Below are 17,840 nucleotides of genomic sequence, written 5' to 3'. Positions count from 1 at the left end.
GCCCTGGGGGGACAGGGCCCATCACAGATGTAGAACCCAGAACGTGGGTCCCAGGCTGTCTGTCCCGTGAGGGCACTGTCAGGCTCTGAGGAGGGTGTGCCCAAGGGGCAGAGGAGGAGACAGAACCGGCTGGTGCCTCAGTGCAGCCCCAATGCTGGGACATCCCCCTCCGTGGCCTTAGTTTTCTTTCCACACAATGAGAGATGGTTAACTTCCTCAAAGTTCCCAAATTTAACCAAACTGGGGGAAAAGTTCCACCCTACCATAAAGATCCTGGTTCGACAGACCTTCCAAAATCCCTAGAGGAAATACAGATCCCAAAATTCCTTCACTGTAGCATCCACGTGGCAGAAGGCAGGCCAGGGAGAAGTCAGGAAGGTCAGGGAAGTGTGGTCAACAGGAACGTCACACGCGGCGGAGGTTTAACCAGACCACAGCGTCAGTCATCGCGATAAAAATGAGTTAAGTCTGGACAAATACGGTTTAGGCAAGTCAGCTAAAAGACAACAGAAAGCCCCCAGGAAACCCCTGGTTTTGGGCTGCACGGCTGAGCTCGTCGCTTTGAGGAGACAGTGGAAAACAGAGTCCAGTTACAAGATGTTTGCACAGAGGCGGAAAGGACGGACGGACACGGACACACACACACACACACACACACACACAGGCCTGGGAAGGAGCTGGCCTCTTGCAGAACTGGTACCCATGGGCCAGAGGGAAGCACCTGGAGGCCAACTCTCAGAGTACAAGCCTGCATTAAGACATCCTCTCCCACCTCTCTCAAACACGCGGGGCGCAAGCTCCTCGCGGGGCAGCCCCGGACCCCCAGGCATCACTCTCATCTCGATGCTCCTTCTCCTCTGGGAGAACCCCTCTCAAACCAGGCAAGCACAGGGCTGCCATAACTCACCCAGGGGCTGAGCAACTTCTTTAGCCAAAAGCACCTTAAAATGCTCAAAGTACTCTCATCATCCTGTTCAGAAGCAGGATTCCTATCTTCCACACAAGCTCTGCCCTGATTTGCTGGGACACTTTGTGACTCTTGAGCTAGGACAGAACCCGCCCGCCCCAGCCCCCTCCCGCCTCCCATCCCACCCCCACCCCCTGCAGTGTTGCAGAAGGAGCAAGTTGCTTCTTTTGTTGAACTTGATTGTTAGCTTTCTCAGGCAGGAATCTCACTAGCTTAGAATTACAAACAACGGCTGTGATTGGTTCTCTCGTAAGCAGGTGACAGGTCTGAAGTCAAGGGCCTCCAACAGGAGAAGCCCAGGCCATCAACCCTTGTAGCCTTAATGAAACAAGGACATTAAGAGACAAGGGGGCCTTTACACAGAGGTTGGTCTGAGCGTGGGGGGCGTGCAGAGGGAGGGTGCTTTCCAGCAGAGGGGTGGGAGGGCCAGAATGGGGTGGAAGGAGAGAGTTCAGAGCGGGAGAATTACAACTGCATTCATTCATTCGTGCCCTCATTCAACCATCTAGCGCCCAACACGGCACGCGACGCTGAGACACCGGCTGTGCCCACAGTCTAGCTGGGGAGACAGACAAGTCAATGGACAACTGCAAAGCCATGGGATCAGTAAGGAGAGAGTCACACCCTGGGCAGGGAGCACCCAGCCTCCGGGGAAGGCAGGACCAGGAGAAGAAGGCTGGGAGCTTCCCGGGGGAAGGAGGGGCCTGGGCCAAGGCCCCAGGCCGAGACAGGAGGGGGGGCGGGGAGCGGAGGCTGGCAGAAGTGTTTATCTGCAGAGCTGGAGGAGGGCTGCGACCCAGCAGTCCTGGCAGGAAATCTCCCAGACAGGAGTGAGGGGCCCGGGGGCCGGGCCCAGCAGGGCTGCTCCAAACGCTGGGAAGGGCCTGTCCCCATTTCCTGCAGGCTGGGTCGCCTCAGGCCAACCTCACTCCGGCCTTAATTTCCCCGCTGCACCCCAAGCAGAAAGAAGGCAAAGACTTCGAGCTCTAGGGATAAAAGGCTCGGCCAGCCCAGACCACCACTCCCTGTAAAACAGGGTAGATGATGCCGCTGCTCTTTTTGGCTGGTGAGTAGCCCGATCATCTCTGAAGATGAAACACGCCTGGGCCCTAATGAGGAGTCAGTGGGCTCAGCGGGGAGTGGGGCTGGGCTGCGGGAGTCCAGTCGTCTGCCCCCCCCGGCCCCTCCCGGTCTGGAGGGTACCCGGCCCAGGGGGATAGGATGCTCCACGTCGCTGTGCAGACTGCTGCCCGTGCACCAGCACCAGCCCCACCCGTCCACGTCTCTTCTCTGGTCTTGGCTACCTCAGACCAGGATCAATCCCAGTGGGCTCGAGCTGCAGCAAAGGCATCTAAGAGCTGTCTGGGCCTCACTTGCCTCTTTCGCTGCCCTGGACCAGCACCCGGCCAAGACACGCCGGCCCCTCGTGTTCCCAGGCCAAATGGGTCATTGCCAACATGCAGCCGACCGGAGTTGACACTTCACAGCCTCCTTTACATGCATGAGAACAGTCCTCAAATATACAAGGATACCCTCCGCCCGCTTATTCCCCTCTCCTCCCAGGCTGTTGAAGGCACATCTGCTACCAGACTGTGAGGCGAGGTCCAGAGGTGGCCCCAGGCGCCTGGAGGGCAGCTCTTCCTTCGCTAGACCAGACACAGGCCTCCTCTTTTCTCTCTCGCCCCTCCCCTTCTTCTTCTTTTTCCCTTCCCCCAGCCCAGACCTGGGGCCTGCCCACCTGTGTCCTGCTCAGACAGACCACCCCCAGGGGCTGACCCCACCTCTGTTCCAGAGTCCCCAGAAAACCCAGACTTAGCCTCCATAAGGAGCTCCAGTTTCACGAGAAATAGCCGGCAAAGGGGAACAGGGCCCGGGGACAGCGTACACCTGGGGGTTATCATATCTTCTTAACAGTTCATTTGTATTCATTCAGTAATTAATTCACTTATCTGATTTGCAGAATGATGCCCAAAGGCTGGCCTTCTGGATGTCAACACCCAACCCCTGGGTGAGCTTTTTGGAACTACCGCCTTCCTAAATTAGCAAGATGCCTATCTGCATCCTTCATCCCTGAGTCCCCAGGGATGGGGGAGCTCACTGAGCTCTATCCCCCAACTCCCCAGGGAGCCAGGCTTGGGACTCCCAGGCTGAAGCCCCTACGCCGCCACCCCTGCTTGACATTCACCCCAGGGGCCACAGGCCTGACCATTCCAAGCCCCACAACCCGCAGGTTCTGGGGTACCTTGTTGCCCCTGACTCTCGCCAAAGCATGGCTTTTGGGAAAGCTGGGCGATGTCTGGAAAGTCAATTAGGAAGAACCGGGGGAAGGCCAAGGACTCAGCCTCAGTGAGGGCCACAGGAAACAGGAAATAGGAACAGGCAGCTGGTCCCAGCCCCACTCTCAGGCAACATGGGGCCTCTTGCAACTGAACATTCCGTGCTTCTCCTTTAGGGCACTCCCTTCCCACCCCACTCCCCTCGCCAGCACTTCAGCTCCTGCGTCCTCTCTAACGCGGCTGACAAAGCCACGCCAGGCCGCAAAGGCCACAGCGAAACTCACAAGCCTGCACGCCTGTGCCCACTATGCCTCCATGAGGGGCACAGGCTCTGTGGAGATGGGCGGGAGTAGCTGGCTGGGCCCTGCCCCGAGGCCCCGGGCTTTCGGGACTGGCAGCCTTAAGGCCCCCAGGCTGTGCCTTGTGGACAGCCCAGCCTTCCCTGCTACCTTGGGGTGCTGCCTTGGCGGAGGTGGGCAGGGGCTGGGTGCTCACCTTGTGGTCCAGCTGGGCACTGGCCTTTGGCTGCTGCTCCTGGCCGGGCGGCATGGTCTCAGGGCCCAGGTACTGCTCCAGGTTTGATGGCCTCATGAGGCTCAGGAGACGGCTGAGCGAGGACAGCTGGGGAGAGAAGCGGGGCTCTAACTCACGAGGGCTTGGGGCACTGCGGGGACGCGTGGCCGGGACACGCCAGCTGGCAGGCATGGGTCGGAGCCTAGGCTCTGGAGCCAGACCATTGGCTCCACGACCTGGGGGCATCTTTTCCCTTGGGAGCCCTGTGGCCTCTCGGAGCCTGTCCCCATCTGTGAAATGGAGACAAGCACACCCCCTCTTCCCGGGAGAAGAGGCTCTCATGCTCGCAGGGCGTGCATCCTTTAGACAAGTGAACAAGGAGGACTTAACCCACATCCCGGGACTGAGCAGACACTCGGGGCTTAGAAGAACCAAGACCAGAAGAGGGTCTCCTCTGCCACAGGACAAGACCTTCCCACCCTGAGCTGCTGCTCAGGCCCGCTGGCCCTCTCTTGTCATTTAACTTGTTACCACGGGCGTTTTCAACACTCCTGAAAGAAGAGAGGTTGAGAACTACCTCCATGCCCATCTCTGTGAACGTGAATGATGCCTGCACTCATCACCCCCAGCCCCCCTCCGCCTTTTTCCTTCCAGAGAATTTCAAAGCAAATCCGAACACCGTATCATTTTACCCACAAAGAGCTTCAAACAGAAAAGGATAAGGATTTTCTTCCCCAACATAATCACATCATTCTCTTGCCCAACAAAGTTACCAAGAATTCCTTACACGATCAAACACCTGTGTTCAGTTTTCTCTGATTGTCTCAAAAATGTCCTTAGGCAGTTGCTTGGTTGGAATGGGATTCCCCGCGAGGTGCACACACTGCCCTTTGGTTAATGTATTATATCACCCAATCTGCTAGCTGCCCTACCCCCCCATCTCTGAACAAATGGGGGCACGTGGCCTGCATAAGTCCAGGTGTCTGCATCCAGCCACTCCTTCCCACCCAGGCCCTGCACCTGGTTTGGGCAGCCTCGGCTGAGCCCCGGCAAGGACCACCAGCTGCCCCAGAGCTAACTCAGGGTCGGGGCTTCAGGAGGCAGGCAGTCTCTGAGCCCTGGGCCCCTCTGAGGCCACCTGTAGCCCTGGGGAGGGAGGATGCAGAAGGAAAGAGCTGGGCCGGGGGAGTTCACAGAGGCGCCACGTCTTTAGATATAGCAGGTGCAGGCTGGCCCGAAGGGCGAGGGCTAAGCCTCTGGGCCAGCTCCCTGCCCAAGCCCAGCCCTGCCTGGCACACCTGGCTCCTTCCCCCTGACTCACCCGCAGACACCTGCTCAGCACCTCGGCCAGCCACGGGCTTAGAAAGCCCACAAGAGCAGCTGGGCTGAGTGAGGGCTAGGAGTCAGGCCCGGGGCCTCGGCTCCTGGAAGGGGGCCAGGGCTTCTTGGCCTAGCGTCTGATCCCTTCAGAGAGGGAGGGCAGGGGGCAGGGAGAGAGAGAGTGGGGGAAGGTTCTGGGCAAAGAGAGGCGCCATCTGGAACTTCACCGAAACCAGAGCTGTGCTGCCTTGCTCAGGCCTTCCAAGTCTGGCGATAGTTTCCAAAACAGCCCTGCCTGCTCTGGGCTCACAGCTGTGCAAGCACAGGAGCGGGCTCTGCAGCCCACGCCCCCAGAAGCAGCCCTTCGGCAGGCAGCCCCGCCCCAGCTGGGACCCTCCCTGCTAGGAGCCCTGGGCGGGCCGGGCTGGGCCGGGTAGCACACAGCAGCGGCTGGCTGCTCCCACGGTTTTCCTCTCACTCCGTGAAAACAGCTTCACTCTGCTCAGCACAGCAAGCTGCTGCCTTCTGATTGCTTATTCTCTTTTGTTCCCAGCTCTGGCAGCCGCAGTCATCCCCTCCCCGGGAGACACACCCTTCTCCGCGCGCGGTCAGGACTTATTTGGGCTGCGTGGGTTCCAGCAGGGCCAGGCTCTGACCAGCACGCCTCCCCACTTTACCCCCACCGCTGGGAGCCGTCTCTGCAAACACTCAGACTGTTAGGACAGACATCCCCAGGCAAGAAGCAAATGATCACCCAAAAAGGCAGGCCTCCGCTGGCCTTGTCGGTTTGTCCGGCAAGAGGCGGCACACAGTTCCAGCGAGGCAACTGTCCACACAGCGGTCCCTCCTGTGCTCAGACCCCGGCAGCTGCTTCTATTGGCCCAGTGGAGAAGGCCAGCATCTTAAATGTCTGCGAGGCCCCGGGTGGCCCCTGTTGTTCCCTGGAGCCTGTGCCCTGCCTGGGCCTTCTGACCGGACACTGCACGGCTGCCCCCTCTGCCTTCCAGCCTTCCTCCAGGCCCACCTTCCCAGTGAGGCACCCCCCCGCCACCTGCCCGCCCATCTACCCAGCAGCAAGCACCCCTTCTGACATGCTATGTAATTTTCTTGTCTGTTATGTTTATTATTACTTGTCCCCTGACCCTCACTAGAACGTAAGCTCCGTGAGGGCAGTTTTGGGTCACTGCAGTGTCCCCAGAGCCTTGCACAGCACCTGGCACGTGGCACAGTTGTGCCCCCTTATCCGAAGTTTCACTTTCCACGGTTTCAGATACCCGTGGTCAACCGAGATCCAAACATATGAAATGGAAAATTCCAGAAATAAACAGCTTGTAAGTTTTCAATCACGCACGTGCTTCTGAGTAGCGTGATGAAATCTCGCGCAGTCCTGCTCCATTCCTCCCTGGATGGGGATGTCCCTGTGCCCAGTGGATCCTACCCCGTTAGTCACTTGGTGGTCGTCTCAGTTATCAGAGTGACTGTCGCAGTGTTGCAGCGCTTGTGTTCCTGTGCTCAGGTAACCCTTATTTTACTAAATAATGGTCCCAACGCACAAGAGCAGTGATGCCGGCAATTCAGATATGTCACAGAGAGGCCTTAGGGCTTCCCTGGTGGCGCAGTGGTTGGGAGTCCGCCTGCTGATGCAGGGGACACGGGTTCGTGCCCCGGTCCGGGAAGATCCCACATGCCACAGAGCGGCTGGGCCTGTGAGCCATGACCACTGAGCCTGCACGTCTGGAGCCTGTGCTCCGCAACGGGAGAGGCCACAACAGTGAGAGGCCCGCGTATCGCAAAAAAAAAAAAAAAAAAAAAGAAAAAAGAGGCCTTAAAGTGCTTCCTTTAAGTGACAAGGTGAAAGTTCTCGACTTTAGAAGGAAGGGAAAAAAATCATATGCTGAGGTTGCTAAGATCTACAGTAAGAACACATCTCTGATCCGTGAAATTGTGAAGAAGGAAAAAGAAACCCATGCTGGTTTTGCTACTGCATCTCAAAATGTAAAAGTTATGGCCACAGTGCATGATAAGGGCTTAGTTATGATGAAAAAGGCATCAAATTTATACAATAAGATATTGTGATGGGGAGAGACCACACTCACATATCTTTTATTGCAGTATACTGTTATAATTGTTCTATTTCATTATTAGTTATTGTTATTAATCTCTTACTGTGCCTAATTTATAAATTAAACTTTATCACTGGTAGGTATGTATAGGAAGAAAGCATAGCATATATAGGTTTCAGTACTATCCACCATTTCAGGCACCCACTAGACATCTTGGGCTGTATCCCCCGCGGATAGCAGGAACTACTGTATATGCTTAATAAGCATTTGTTAAATGAACAAATGAACGAATAGCAGGTCAGGTCTGCAGCTGGCCTTTCCATAGTAGATGCAAAACTCTGTCTCCCTTGATTTTGGCCATTCGAAGCCCGTGTTCTCCAAACTCCAAACTGGAAGGCGTGGCTTGACAAAGCAGGCTTGCTGTGTCGTAAGAGGTGGCCTGGGATAAGAAACCCGATTTCTCTCCAAACCTGTTCCACCTGTGTCTTGCCCGTCTCGGTAAAGGGCTTCTCCATCCTGCCAGCTGCATGGGTCTTGGAGGCCTCCTCGCCTTTCTCTCCCATTCCACATCCCGCTGGCTGTACTTGGGAAATACACCTAGAATCTCACCACTGCTCGCCACCTGCGTGCGCCGCCATCGCCCCAGGCCAAACCACCGTCAGCTGTTGCCAGGATCACTGCAATTGTCTCCTTCCACCCGCAACAGTCTAGTCTCAACACAGCAGCCAGTGTAATTGTAAAAAAATTTATAAATCAGATTATGTCCCTCCTCTTATCAAAACCTTTCAGTGGCTCTCCACTTTGGCATGGAAGTCAAGCCCCCACCTGAGTCCCCACTTACCTCTGACCTCAGCTCCTCCTACTCCACCCTCAGCCCTCTGCTCCAGCCACACCGGCCTCTCCTTTTGCCTCCAACCTGAGAGGGCTTTGCCTGCCCCAGTGCCCTTGCACCGGCTGTTCCCTCTGCCCGGAATGCTTTTCCCCAAGAAACCTGCGTGACTCCTTTAGGTCGGTGCTCAAATGTCCCCTTCTCTGTTCACCCCTATAAAACAGCATCCCCCAACACTCCCCCTCCTCTTTATCTGGCATTATTTTTCTCCACAGCACTTATCACCATTTGGAATGCCAAAGATTTACTTCTCTCTTGCTGCCTGTGTCTGTCTCCACTGAGTTTCATGAGGGAAGGAGACTGAACGCTGTTCAGGGCTGTATCTTCAGTGCCCTGAGCCGTGTCTGGAGCACACTGGTGCCTAGGGCCAAAACCCTGCTGTTTCTGGGATATCCCCATGATCCGCAGGAACAACACGAAGGAAGCAGTTTGAGCCTGAGGCTCTCCTGGAAGGTGCAAGTCTTGGGGCTGCTGCATCCCGACCACCTACAGAAGTCCTGTCCCTCAAATTCACTTCTTCAGCACCTGCTCCTGATCCTGGGGCCTCCGGCTGCAGCCTGAGATGGAGAACCAAGCAATCCAGGCATCGGGGACTCCTCCTGCCCAGCGATGCCCTGAGAACCCCCTGCCTGGGCACTCACCCCAGATCCTCTCCTTCTATGAGCCAATTCTCAACCACTGAAGTCCCCTTCGTGGTAAATCAATTGCTAAGGTTTATCAAGCACTTATGCATGGATGAAGGAAGGGCCAGCCCTTGTCCTCCTATCTGCCAGCCAGAACCAAAGCTCAAGGGACCAGCCGGGCACCTCAGCTGAAGCAGCAGGTGTGGTCCAGGCTGTCACCACAACAGGATCCAAGGAAGGGGCTGGAGAAGCAGAGACGGCACACTGCAGGGATCCCAGGCACGGACTCTGGAGTCAGGGCACCTGGGTTTGAATGCTGGCTCCACGGCTTTCCCACTGCGTGACCCTGAGAAGTCTCCTAACCGTGCCTGCCTCCGTTTCCCCATCTGTCCCGCACCGGGGCTCAGCCATGCTCTGCAGCACGTTAGAGCCACCACTTCGGTTGGGATGTAACGGGTGGAAAGGAAGAAGTGCCCCAGGCACAAAGCCACGTGCAGAGGGTGGCTGGGCTGGCCCGCGAGGAGGGTCCAGGCAGCCCTGGCAGCCACGTGGTCGAGGAGGAGTGGGGAAAGCGGGGCGTGGGGGCTTGACGTGGGCGGCTGCAGGGCCAAGGTGGCCCTCTGAAGGCGTGTCTCATAAGGAGCCGCCTGGCAGGTCTAACTGGAAAGGGGAGCACCTGCGGCCCCGAGACCTGGCAGGAGGCCGTGCAGTGGCCGCGGGCTTGCAGTGGGGACGGGGAAACACATCAGGAGGACAGCGGGCAGGGTCGAGCCGCCCGTCTGCCCCTCGAGCCGCCGCGGGTCTGGCGCAGCTTTGCCTGGCCTGCCCGCCGCCTCTCTCCTTCCTGCGGCACGAGCCCTGACGCACCCTTCGAGACCTGGCTCCGGATGGCTCTGGAGGCCATTTCGCTGCCCTCGGGCAGAGTTAGTCACGGGGCCCTCGGCCTGCCTCGCTCACGCTCACACCCTCTCCTCCGAGGTCGTCTCCTGGTGCAGAGCCTGGCACACAGGAGGCGCTCAGCTGGGGTCTCAGGAACGCACGGCGGGCACGCGGGCAGGTGGGTGACAGGAGTGGTGGGACAGCCCTGGAGCTGGGACCCACAAGGGCAGGGCCGGACTCCGCCCCAGACAGGCTGGGAGCTCCCAGGCCAGCTCTCCCTGGGGGAGGCATCCTCCCGCCCCTCCCCCCCACCAGCCCCGCTCACTCGCCTCCCGTCCAGGTCCCCGCCAGGCCAGACCACCCAGCTCTCCCCCGCACCACTCCCCTCGCCACTCTCCGGCCCTCATCACGCTCCCCGCACTCTCCGCTGCGTAGGCTCTGGCTAATAAAAAACAAATCAAAACAAAACCCCAAGCCTTGAACTGACCCTCATGCTCGAGCCAGCCTGTGTTTTCCTGATCGCTGCCAAGCGCTGCCGGCCGGACGGTGGCTACTCCCACCCACCACGTGCAGCCAGTCCTGCCTTTCCTGATCTCGACACTCTGGCCTCTCACCTCCGCTCTGCTGACACGTGTTTGGTTCTCCGAGGAGCTCGGTGGCCGCACCCGGGTCAACACCCAAGCCTCTCTACCAGGCTGCCCCCAGCCCGGGAGCCTCCTGGGATCACTCTGTCTTGTCCTGCTGCTGCATCTCTGCCTGCCCCGCCCCTGTTTGGCCCCCCTGTTCTCTTTCTCGCAGAGATGTTCTGTCATCAGGCTCTCACCTTTGTGAAGTGACCCCTGAGCAGGCCACCCTCCCCTCCTGCCCTCCCGAGGTCTCTGCCTGGGGAACCTTCCTTTGCACACCCAGGAACTCAACCTCGGGTTCCTTCAGCCCACACGTGTGTGCTGAGGTCCTGTGTGTGTCAGGTACTGAGCTAGGAGCTGACGGGCAGTAGTGAGCAGAAACCATCCGGTCCCTGCACTCAAGGAGCTGCTGATGCTCTGTGCGTGTGCGTGTACACAGACCCTGAACAAATAAAAAAATATCAGGAGGTGAGCACCATGAATACTTTCAAAGAGTGCGATGGTGCCAGGGCACTTTTTGGATTGGGTGGTCAGCAAAGGCCTCCTGCAGAAGGTGACATGGAACTGGGGTGAGAAGACGCTCACGCCGTCCTAAGCCTTGGGGAAAGCATGGAAGGCAGAGGGGGCATCTGGGGCAAAGCCAGGCCAGGCCTGCTTGGATGAGCCAACCTAAGCGGTCACCTTTCTGAGCTCTCGCCCTGCGATTGTGGCCTCTTAGACTCAGCCGTATGGTCCACCCGCCCCAGGAGGGTCCAGAACATCCTCTCAGCACTCTGGCCGCGGGCTTGCCCGGTGTACTTCCAGGGACTAGAGACGCAGCCTTTCGCTGGGACTGCCTTGCCTAGACGGCTCAGCTGCACCCGGCAGCTCTTCTGGGGTTCGAGGGAGACCCTTGTGTGTGGGGCGGGGGAGGCCGGTGAGAGCATTCTCAACCCCCCCGCCACCCGCCCTTGGGCTGGCTATGACCCATGCTGCCCCCCGGGCCCCGGAACTACTGCTCTCTGAGCTGCTAGGAGGCTGCAGTCGGAGCTTTTTGGAGAGCAGGGGGCGGGGGGGAAAGAAGGCACTCCCTCCCCGGCTGTCCCAGGCACGCCTGACACGCGGCAGCAGGGTCACTGCGAGCGAGCAGGGTTAACTGAGTCGTGTTCGTGTTCACCTTTGTTGTTTTTCCACCTATAAGAAGTTATATAAGCAGGGGCTGGGGAGGAGGGAATGGGAGTCAGTGTTCAGCGGGCTCAGGCTTTCTGTCTGGGAGGATGAAGAAGTTCTGGAGGTGGACGGTGGCAGCGGTTAGAACTCTGCCCTTAGAATTGTGAAGATGGTAAAAAAAAAAGTTAAAATGGTAAATTTTATGTTCTGTATATTTAACCACAATTCTTTGAAAAAGTAATCCCTGCTCCCAGCTGACTGCTCTATCCTCAGGGTCGAGCACATAGTGGGCGTGCAAAAAGTAACTGTCGAATGCAAGGATGTGAGCAGAAAATTCAGACTCACCTGGACTCCGCCGGCCTGAGGCTCCCAACCTTTGGGAAAAGCAGCGGGAGGAGCCGGCCGGGCTTCCCCAGCGGATGCTGAGGCAGGGACTCACCTGGGCCTTCTCTTGCCAGAGAGGGAGCGTCTCTTGCTGGCCCAGCAGCCGGGCAATGATCACGAGGCTGAGCTGGCGTCGAAGCTGCCTGTGAGAGAAGGGGTGAGAGAGACTGAGGGGGTGTACCACCCTGGGCGGGTGGTGGAGGGATTGAAGTCCCCGGGTGGGCGCAGGGAGGGGCAGGACACACACCGAGACGTGAACAGGGGTGAGCCATGTGGGGAACTCTGGCTTTCTCCTTTGGTTTATAGCGTTCATTATTTATTTTAGAAGTAATAAAACATGCAAGATGGGAAAGTTTAAAAATAAGCAAAAAGAAAAAAAATATTTTTTAAAAGAAGTGGTCACTTCAGAGGCTAGCATAGTAGTATTTATCGTCTTAGTTTTTTCCTCTATATATTTGTGCTACACAGAGGTACGGACTGTTCAACCTCTTGTGCACAGACCGTTGCCTTTTCTTTCCTTTGCAGCATTATGAGCTTTCAGCCCATGTAGGGTGGTGGAAGGTGGGTGACCAGGGCTTGGTGAGGCCAAGTTTTGGGTTTTTTTTTTGTTTTTGGGTTTTTTTTTTTTTTTTTGCGGTACGCGGGCCTCTCACTGTTGTGGCCTCTCCCGTTGCGGAGCACAGGCTCCGGACGTGCAGCCTCAGCGGCCATGGCTCACAGGCCCAGCCGCTCCGCGGCATGTGGGATCTTCCCGGACCTGGGCACGAACTCGTGTCCCCCGCATCAGCAGGCGGACTCTCAACCACTGTGTCACCAGGGAAGCCCTGTTTTTTTTTTTTTTTTCAGCCAGTATTCAGTGACTTTCTTTTGGAGAAACCCTCACCCACCACACCCGGCCCAAATCCTGGCTCCCAGGGTGGGCACGTGAGCCAGGCCTGGCCCATCAGTCCCTGTGTTTGAGCCACTGAGAGGTGGCCTCGGGGTCTTGGCTGGAGCTACCAGTAGAGCATGTGCCTTTCCAGCAGGACCACTGATCAGGTAGGAGGTGACCCCACTGTCGCTGGTGGCCATCCTGCCTCTTTGTGGGGCAGCCTGGAGGATGAAGCAAGCAGAGATAGAGCCCTGACAACACCCAGAGCCCGCCCTGCCTGAAGCCTCCGGACCCCGGACCCCTGCGGTCAGTGGGTTGGTCGGCTCAGCCGATAAAGTCCCTTTGGCTTCTTCCGTCAGTCTGAGCTGGGCTCCTAAGTCTAGCACCAAACAGTCCTAACTGATTCGCTCAGGATGGAGCTGGTGTCTCCCCTCTTCAGGAGTGAAGACCTCTAATGGGGATTTCAGACGCTAATGTTTGGGGCTCTGATTTTCATGGGTCCTTGAGGGCTGGAGTGAGTAAAAAGAAGAGAGGGGGGAAGTAGAGACTAGAGGACAGGGCTAGGGGCGGCAGTGGCCAGGAGAGGCTGGAGAGGGGCGATGGGAGAAGGGGTGAAGGGTTACATCTTCCTCGAGGCTTCACACACTTGTTGCCCCCATGGACAGCAGAAGGCAGCCCCTGGCATGGACTCTGATGTGGCCCACAGTCCCTGATTCCCACGGAAAGCCACCACCAGGGGAAGCAAAGGAGAGGTCCTGAAGCCGGCGGAAACTGAAGGAACACGAAGGAAAACACGTGGGCTGGAAGCTCCGTAGAGGAGAAATGCCCTCTGTAACAACACTGCTGGAGAGTCCCCACAGGCGCCCTTACCCCCATCCTTGGGACGACCCCACGGGGAAACGAAAGACAGGACATCGGGGACAGGCAGCCCTCGGAAATGATGTTTCCCTAAGGAAGTACCTGGGGGAAGCAGGACTGAGCCCCGCCTCAGCGGTGCTGAAGGCGCCCCTGCAACTTCCCCAGGGCCTGCGGCTGCCGTGGCCTCACATGGGTGCAGGGGGGGCTCCCGGTTGGTGGGGAACGGAGGTGGGAATGGCCTCCTCCAAGCCAGGAGGGTAGGTGGTACCTGAAGCAGGGGCCTTGTTGATCTTCTTATTCAAGAAAATCAGAGGAATCAACAAGGCAAGAAGCTATTGATTTTAGAAAAAAGGGAAAAAAGCAGCATCAGGCAGTAGCATCACATACTAGAAGTGAAAACATGGGAAAGAGGGGAGACGCTCCCACACAGCTGTCAGGGACGTGAATGCATACACCTACCTCAGCCAACTGCCTGGTGAGACCTACTAAAGATAAAGATGTTCGTGTGCCTGCCCCACGGCCCGGCAGTCCTACTCCCGGGCACACATGTACGACGTACAAGAAAAGAGAGGGGGACGAGCAGCACCGATCCGCCACTAGCATGGACAGGGGGACTGGGTTCCACCCATGCATCTCAAGCCCACGCGGAACGATTACGGATGAGCCACGACTCCAGCCGGCAGCACGGGTGAGCCTCACAGGGCTGTGTGAAAGAAGCCAGTTCCAACAGAACACAACTGTATGACTTCACTTACATTAAGTACAAAAACGGGGATACGTGGCAGGGGTGGGGTGGCGGGCAGGCTCTGCTCACGTCTCATTTCTTCTTCTTTTTTTCCTTTTCATTTGGCCGCACCATGTGGCTTGCAGGAGCCTTAGTTCCCCAACCAGGGACTGAACCTGGGCCCTGGCAGTGAAAGCGCCACGTCCTAACCATTGGACCGCCAGACATTTCCCTCATTTCTTGATCTGGGTGCTGGTTTTACATGTGTTCGACTTGTAGAAACCCACTGAGCACACACTTACGGTCTGTGTTCTGTTTGTATGGTGCAGTCCAATAAAACTATTACTTGAAGAAGTTCAGCTGGGGGGTGGTAAGGATTGCCTGACTTAGCCAATAAAAATACAGGATGCCAGTTAAATTTGAACTTCCTATAGATAAAGGACAATTTTTTTTAGCCTGAGTTTCTCCCATGTGATCTTTGTATTTTATCTGGTCACCCTGGGAGGGGCCGGCCATCCCCTTCTATTCTGGACCGGTGACCCCGGTTCCCTTTCTGCAGAGCGCCCCAGCTTTCCCACCCACCCTCCGAGTCCTGGGGAGAGGCAGCCCCATCTGGACTGCGTCACGGGACAGAACATGGGAGCCCTCATCCGGCGCCCCCCGCCCCCCGCACCAGACCCCTCACCCGGAGCCCCACCCGCGCATCTCCCTGGGCTCCCGCCGCCAGAACCTGCTCTCCAGCTGTTCCCCGGGAGCCCCAACAGCAGCTGGGCCAGGAGCAAGGGGGGTGGGGCGGGGGGGAGGTAGACGGCCCCTCCAAGCCGAGCTGCTGCTCCAACGCGAGAACTTGCAGCCCGAGTCCCCAGTCCGGCATCTGGGCTTCATTAATCCAAACCCAGGCCTTGGGGAGCACTGTTACCCGCAGCGGGTGGGGAGCGGCCGCCCCGGGGGTGGGGTGCTGGCAGGCCCGCAAAGCAGAGCTGGGGGTGGTTCCAGAAGGGAAGAGGTGGGCCGGGTGGGTCAGGACAAAGCTGCTGTCCAGAAAGAAATAGAACACAAGCATCAGAAGGAGGGCCGAGGGGGTGACTGGATGAAACGAAACCACATCTGAGGGCGGCGCGCTCCCCACCTGCCCACTGCCTTTCATCCTGACGGCCCTCCCTGCCTTCTACACACAGTCCCCTGCCCTCTCAGTTCCCACTGGGACACAGGGGGAGGGAACAGGACCACTTTTTAATTCCACACTGAAAACTGACTCGACAGAGGGGAAAGAACAAAGACTCACCCCAAACACCACCCACACCGTGCAGGGGGCAAGCAGCGGGGCCCGTCCTCCCCCAGAAGCTGCCCAACCCCACCCGGCGAGGCCTCCCCGGAATTCAAACCAGGCAAACACAGGAGGATGCAGAAGCCACCGGAGCCATGCCAGCCGGTGTCATATAAGGCAACAGGCTCCAGCCCTCTGAGATCACACCAGGCCAGGCCTCTGCCTCAGTCCTGCCCCGCCACCCTGACGGGCCGCTGTAAGACCAGGACACCGGATCAGCACTCAGAGGGCCTAAGGCGCTGGGAAATTGGGAAATGACTTTTCCAAACCAACAGCAGAGCCGGGAAGTGGAGCGCAGGCGTTCTACTCCCCGGCTTCCAGCCTCCAGCTCCTGCAAGGGGCAGCCTGTGGGTGCTCTGAGGACCACACAAAGGAGCCTGCCAGCTCGGGCCATTAGGGTGTCAGGACAACCACACAGGTCACCGCAGCCCCTCTGGAGGGGAACTGGGCTCTGCTGAGGTTGAACTACGCTAAGAGGCCACCAGGCATCTGGCCAAAGGCGTGAACGGCCTTTTCCATGTCTCTAGGGCAGCTCAGGAAGCAACCGCAGCAGCCTGTTCCGCGGTGGAAACGCCACCCAACACCCTGCCCCAGGGCGTCTGCCCGGCTCGCCTCCCGGGCTGTCCACACCGCCTCTCAGGCATCACGACCGCTTCTCATGCCACCCGCCCCTCAGTCCTTCCCTGGAGTCTCCTGTCTTGCACGTGAGCATGTGTCACCTGGGCAGGAAGAACAGGACCTGGGCTCAGAGGTCAGGGTAAACTCTTCGGCAGTCTGCCCAGTCATCCCCACACCCGCTGGGACACTCACAAGTGTGGGCACACACAGTGCAAACAGGAAGAGACGGTGGGGTTCAGACAGCCTCAGATCCACACGGCGGGGTCCCACCAGGCAACGTGAAGGAGCCACCTACCGGTCGCACCGGTACCCATGTTCAAAACCCGGCACAACACACCTATGGAAGGAAGTTGGGGAAGCGGTTTTCTTTGCACAGGGAATGCCTGGGAGGGGCCCAGGGTCCTTCTGGGGAGCAGGTGATATTCTGGCCTGTGACGCAGTGGTGTTTGCACAGACGCCTGGCAAAGTGTACAGTGTCCACCTCTGATGTGTCCTCTCTTGCATGCATAGTATAACCAAATAAAAAGGTTACTACTGCTTAGTAAATAAAGTTCACGTGGACAATCACAACCCAACTTCCATCCTCCTATCTCCCTCCCTCTCTCTCTCTCTCTCTGGTATTATGACCACAGACCACTACGCTTAAAATACCTTAAAAGTCACCCTGCCTCATGTCCTGGTACCCACATATCCGTCCATTTAACTAGGGCCTTCGTGTACTTGAAGGAAGTCACCAAACTTCCCATGGCTACCCCTTCCCCGGTGCAACAGCTACTCTTTTCTACCCTTTGGAATCTTTTTGCCATTCTGGGTTGGTTCTTATGAAGTTCCTCAGGGTTGCTGACACTCCCATCAAGTGAGGTGCTCAGAGCTGAGGCTGACACTCATTTTAGGGGCAGCCTCGAGATGCTATGCCGTTGACAGACTGGGCCCAAAGTTAGTTCACACGTCTGGCTGTCAAATCCCATTTCCCAGATCCTGTTCTTAATTGTGCAGCTGGGCCTCTCTTTCCCACTCAGCCCATCATTGTGGTCTGCTGAGATGTTCCGGGATCTTCAATTTGCTGTCAGTTACACTCATGTTATGTGTGAACTTGACCACTGTTCTATTAATGGCCTCGTCCAAGACCCAGGGTCTGCGCTGGCCAACCTGTCAGTGAAGACGGAACTCCGAGTGGCCGCCTGGGCCTGCCCTCCAGGCCAATTCTGATGGCTAGCAGCACTTTTGGATGACGAGCCCATCTAATTTGACATTGCTCAGCCCACGTTTCTTTATGGTGTCACAAGATACGACGATCGTTTCCATCAAAGGCCCTACAAAACCCAGACAGCCCTCTCCAGAGTACCCTTCTGGTTAGCCTGTCAAAAACGAAATGAGGCTAGTCTGGTATGATTTATTCTTAGGAATCCTAGAAAGCAGTGCTTCCTTTTCTATGTATGTGCTCACAAGCTATCCCCTGGGGAGTTCTGTTGAGGGACACATCAAGCCCGCAGCACTGAGTGAAGAATGCACCCTCCCTCCCCTTCCCCCCCGGGAGCTCCCGCAACCCCCCGGGGTCTCTGCAGAGTGAGGGCACTCCACCTGCACGTCGCCCGGGACAGACTTGAGACATCCTTTTGCTGGAGGGGACCTCAACTCATGTCACACAGCTGGATGCTGTCCTACCGTCTGCCCCCCATATCTTAGGCTGCAATCCCCTTTGATCAATATCTGAGTCCAGATGAAAAATTATGCTCCTGGACAAGGAAGACAG

General features: G+C 57.4%; 1 protein-coding gene across 1 annotated transcript in view; it reads right to left on the bottom strand.

Moving 5' to 3' along the window:
* The window catches only part of FAM178B (family with sequence similarity 178 member B), a 96,768-nt gene that overhangs the window by 11,687 nt on the left and 67,241 nt on the right, over positions 1–17,840 (bottom strand). Inside the window, 2 exon segments of the mRNA XM_060116977.1 lie at positions 3,739–3,864; positions 11,745–11,832. Of these exon segments, the coding sequence (XP_059972960.1) occupies positions 3,739–3,864; positions 11,745–11,832 (214 nt within the window).

Source organism: Mesoplodon densirostris, chromosome 14 (genome assembly GCF_025265405.1).
Source record: "Mesoplodon densirostris isolate mMesDen1 chromosome 14, mMesDen1 primary haplotype, whole genome shotgun sequence".
NCBI classification, from domain to species: Eukaryota; Metazoa; Chordata; class Mammalia; order Artiodactyla; family Ziphiidae; genus Mesoplodon; species Mesoplodon densirostris.
This window is presented reverse-complemented; position numbering and strand designations above follow the sequence as displayed.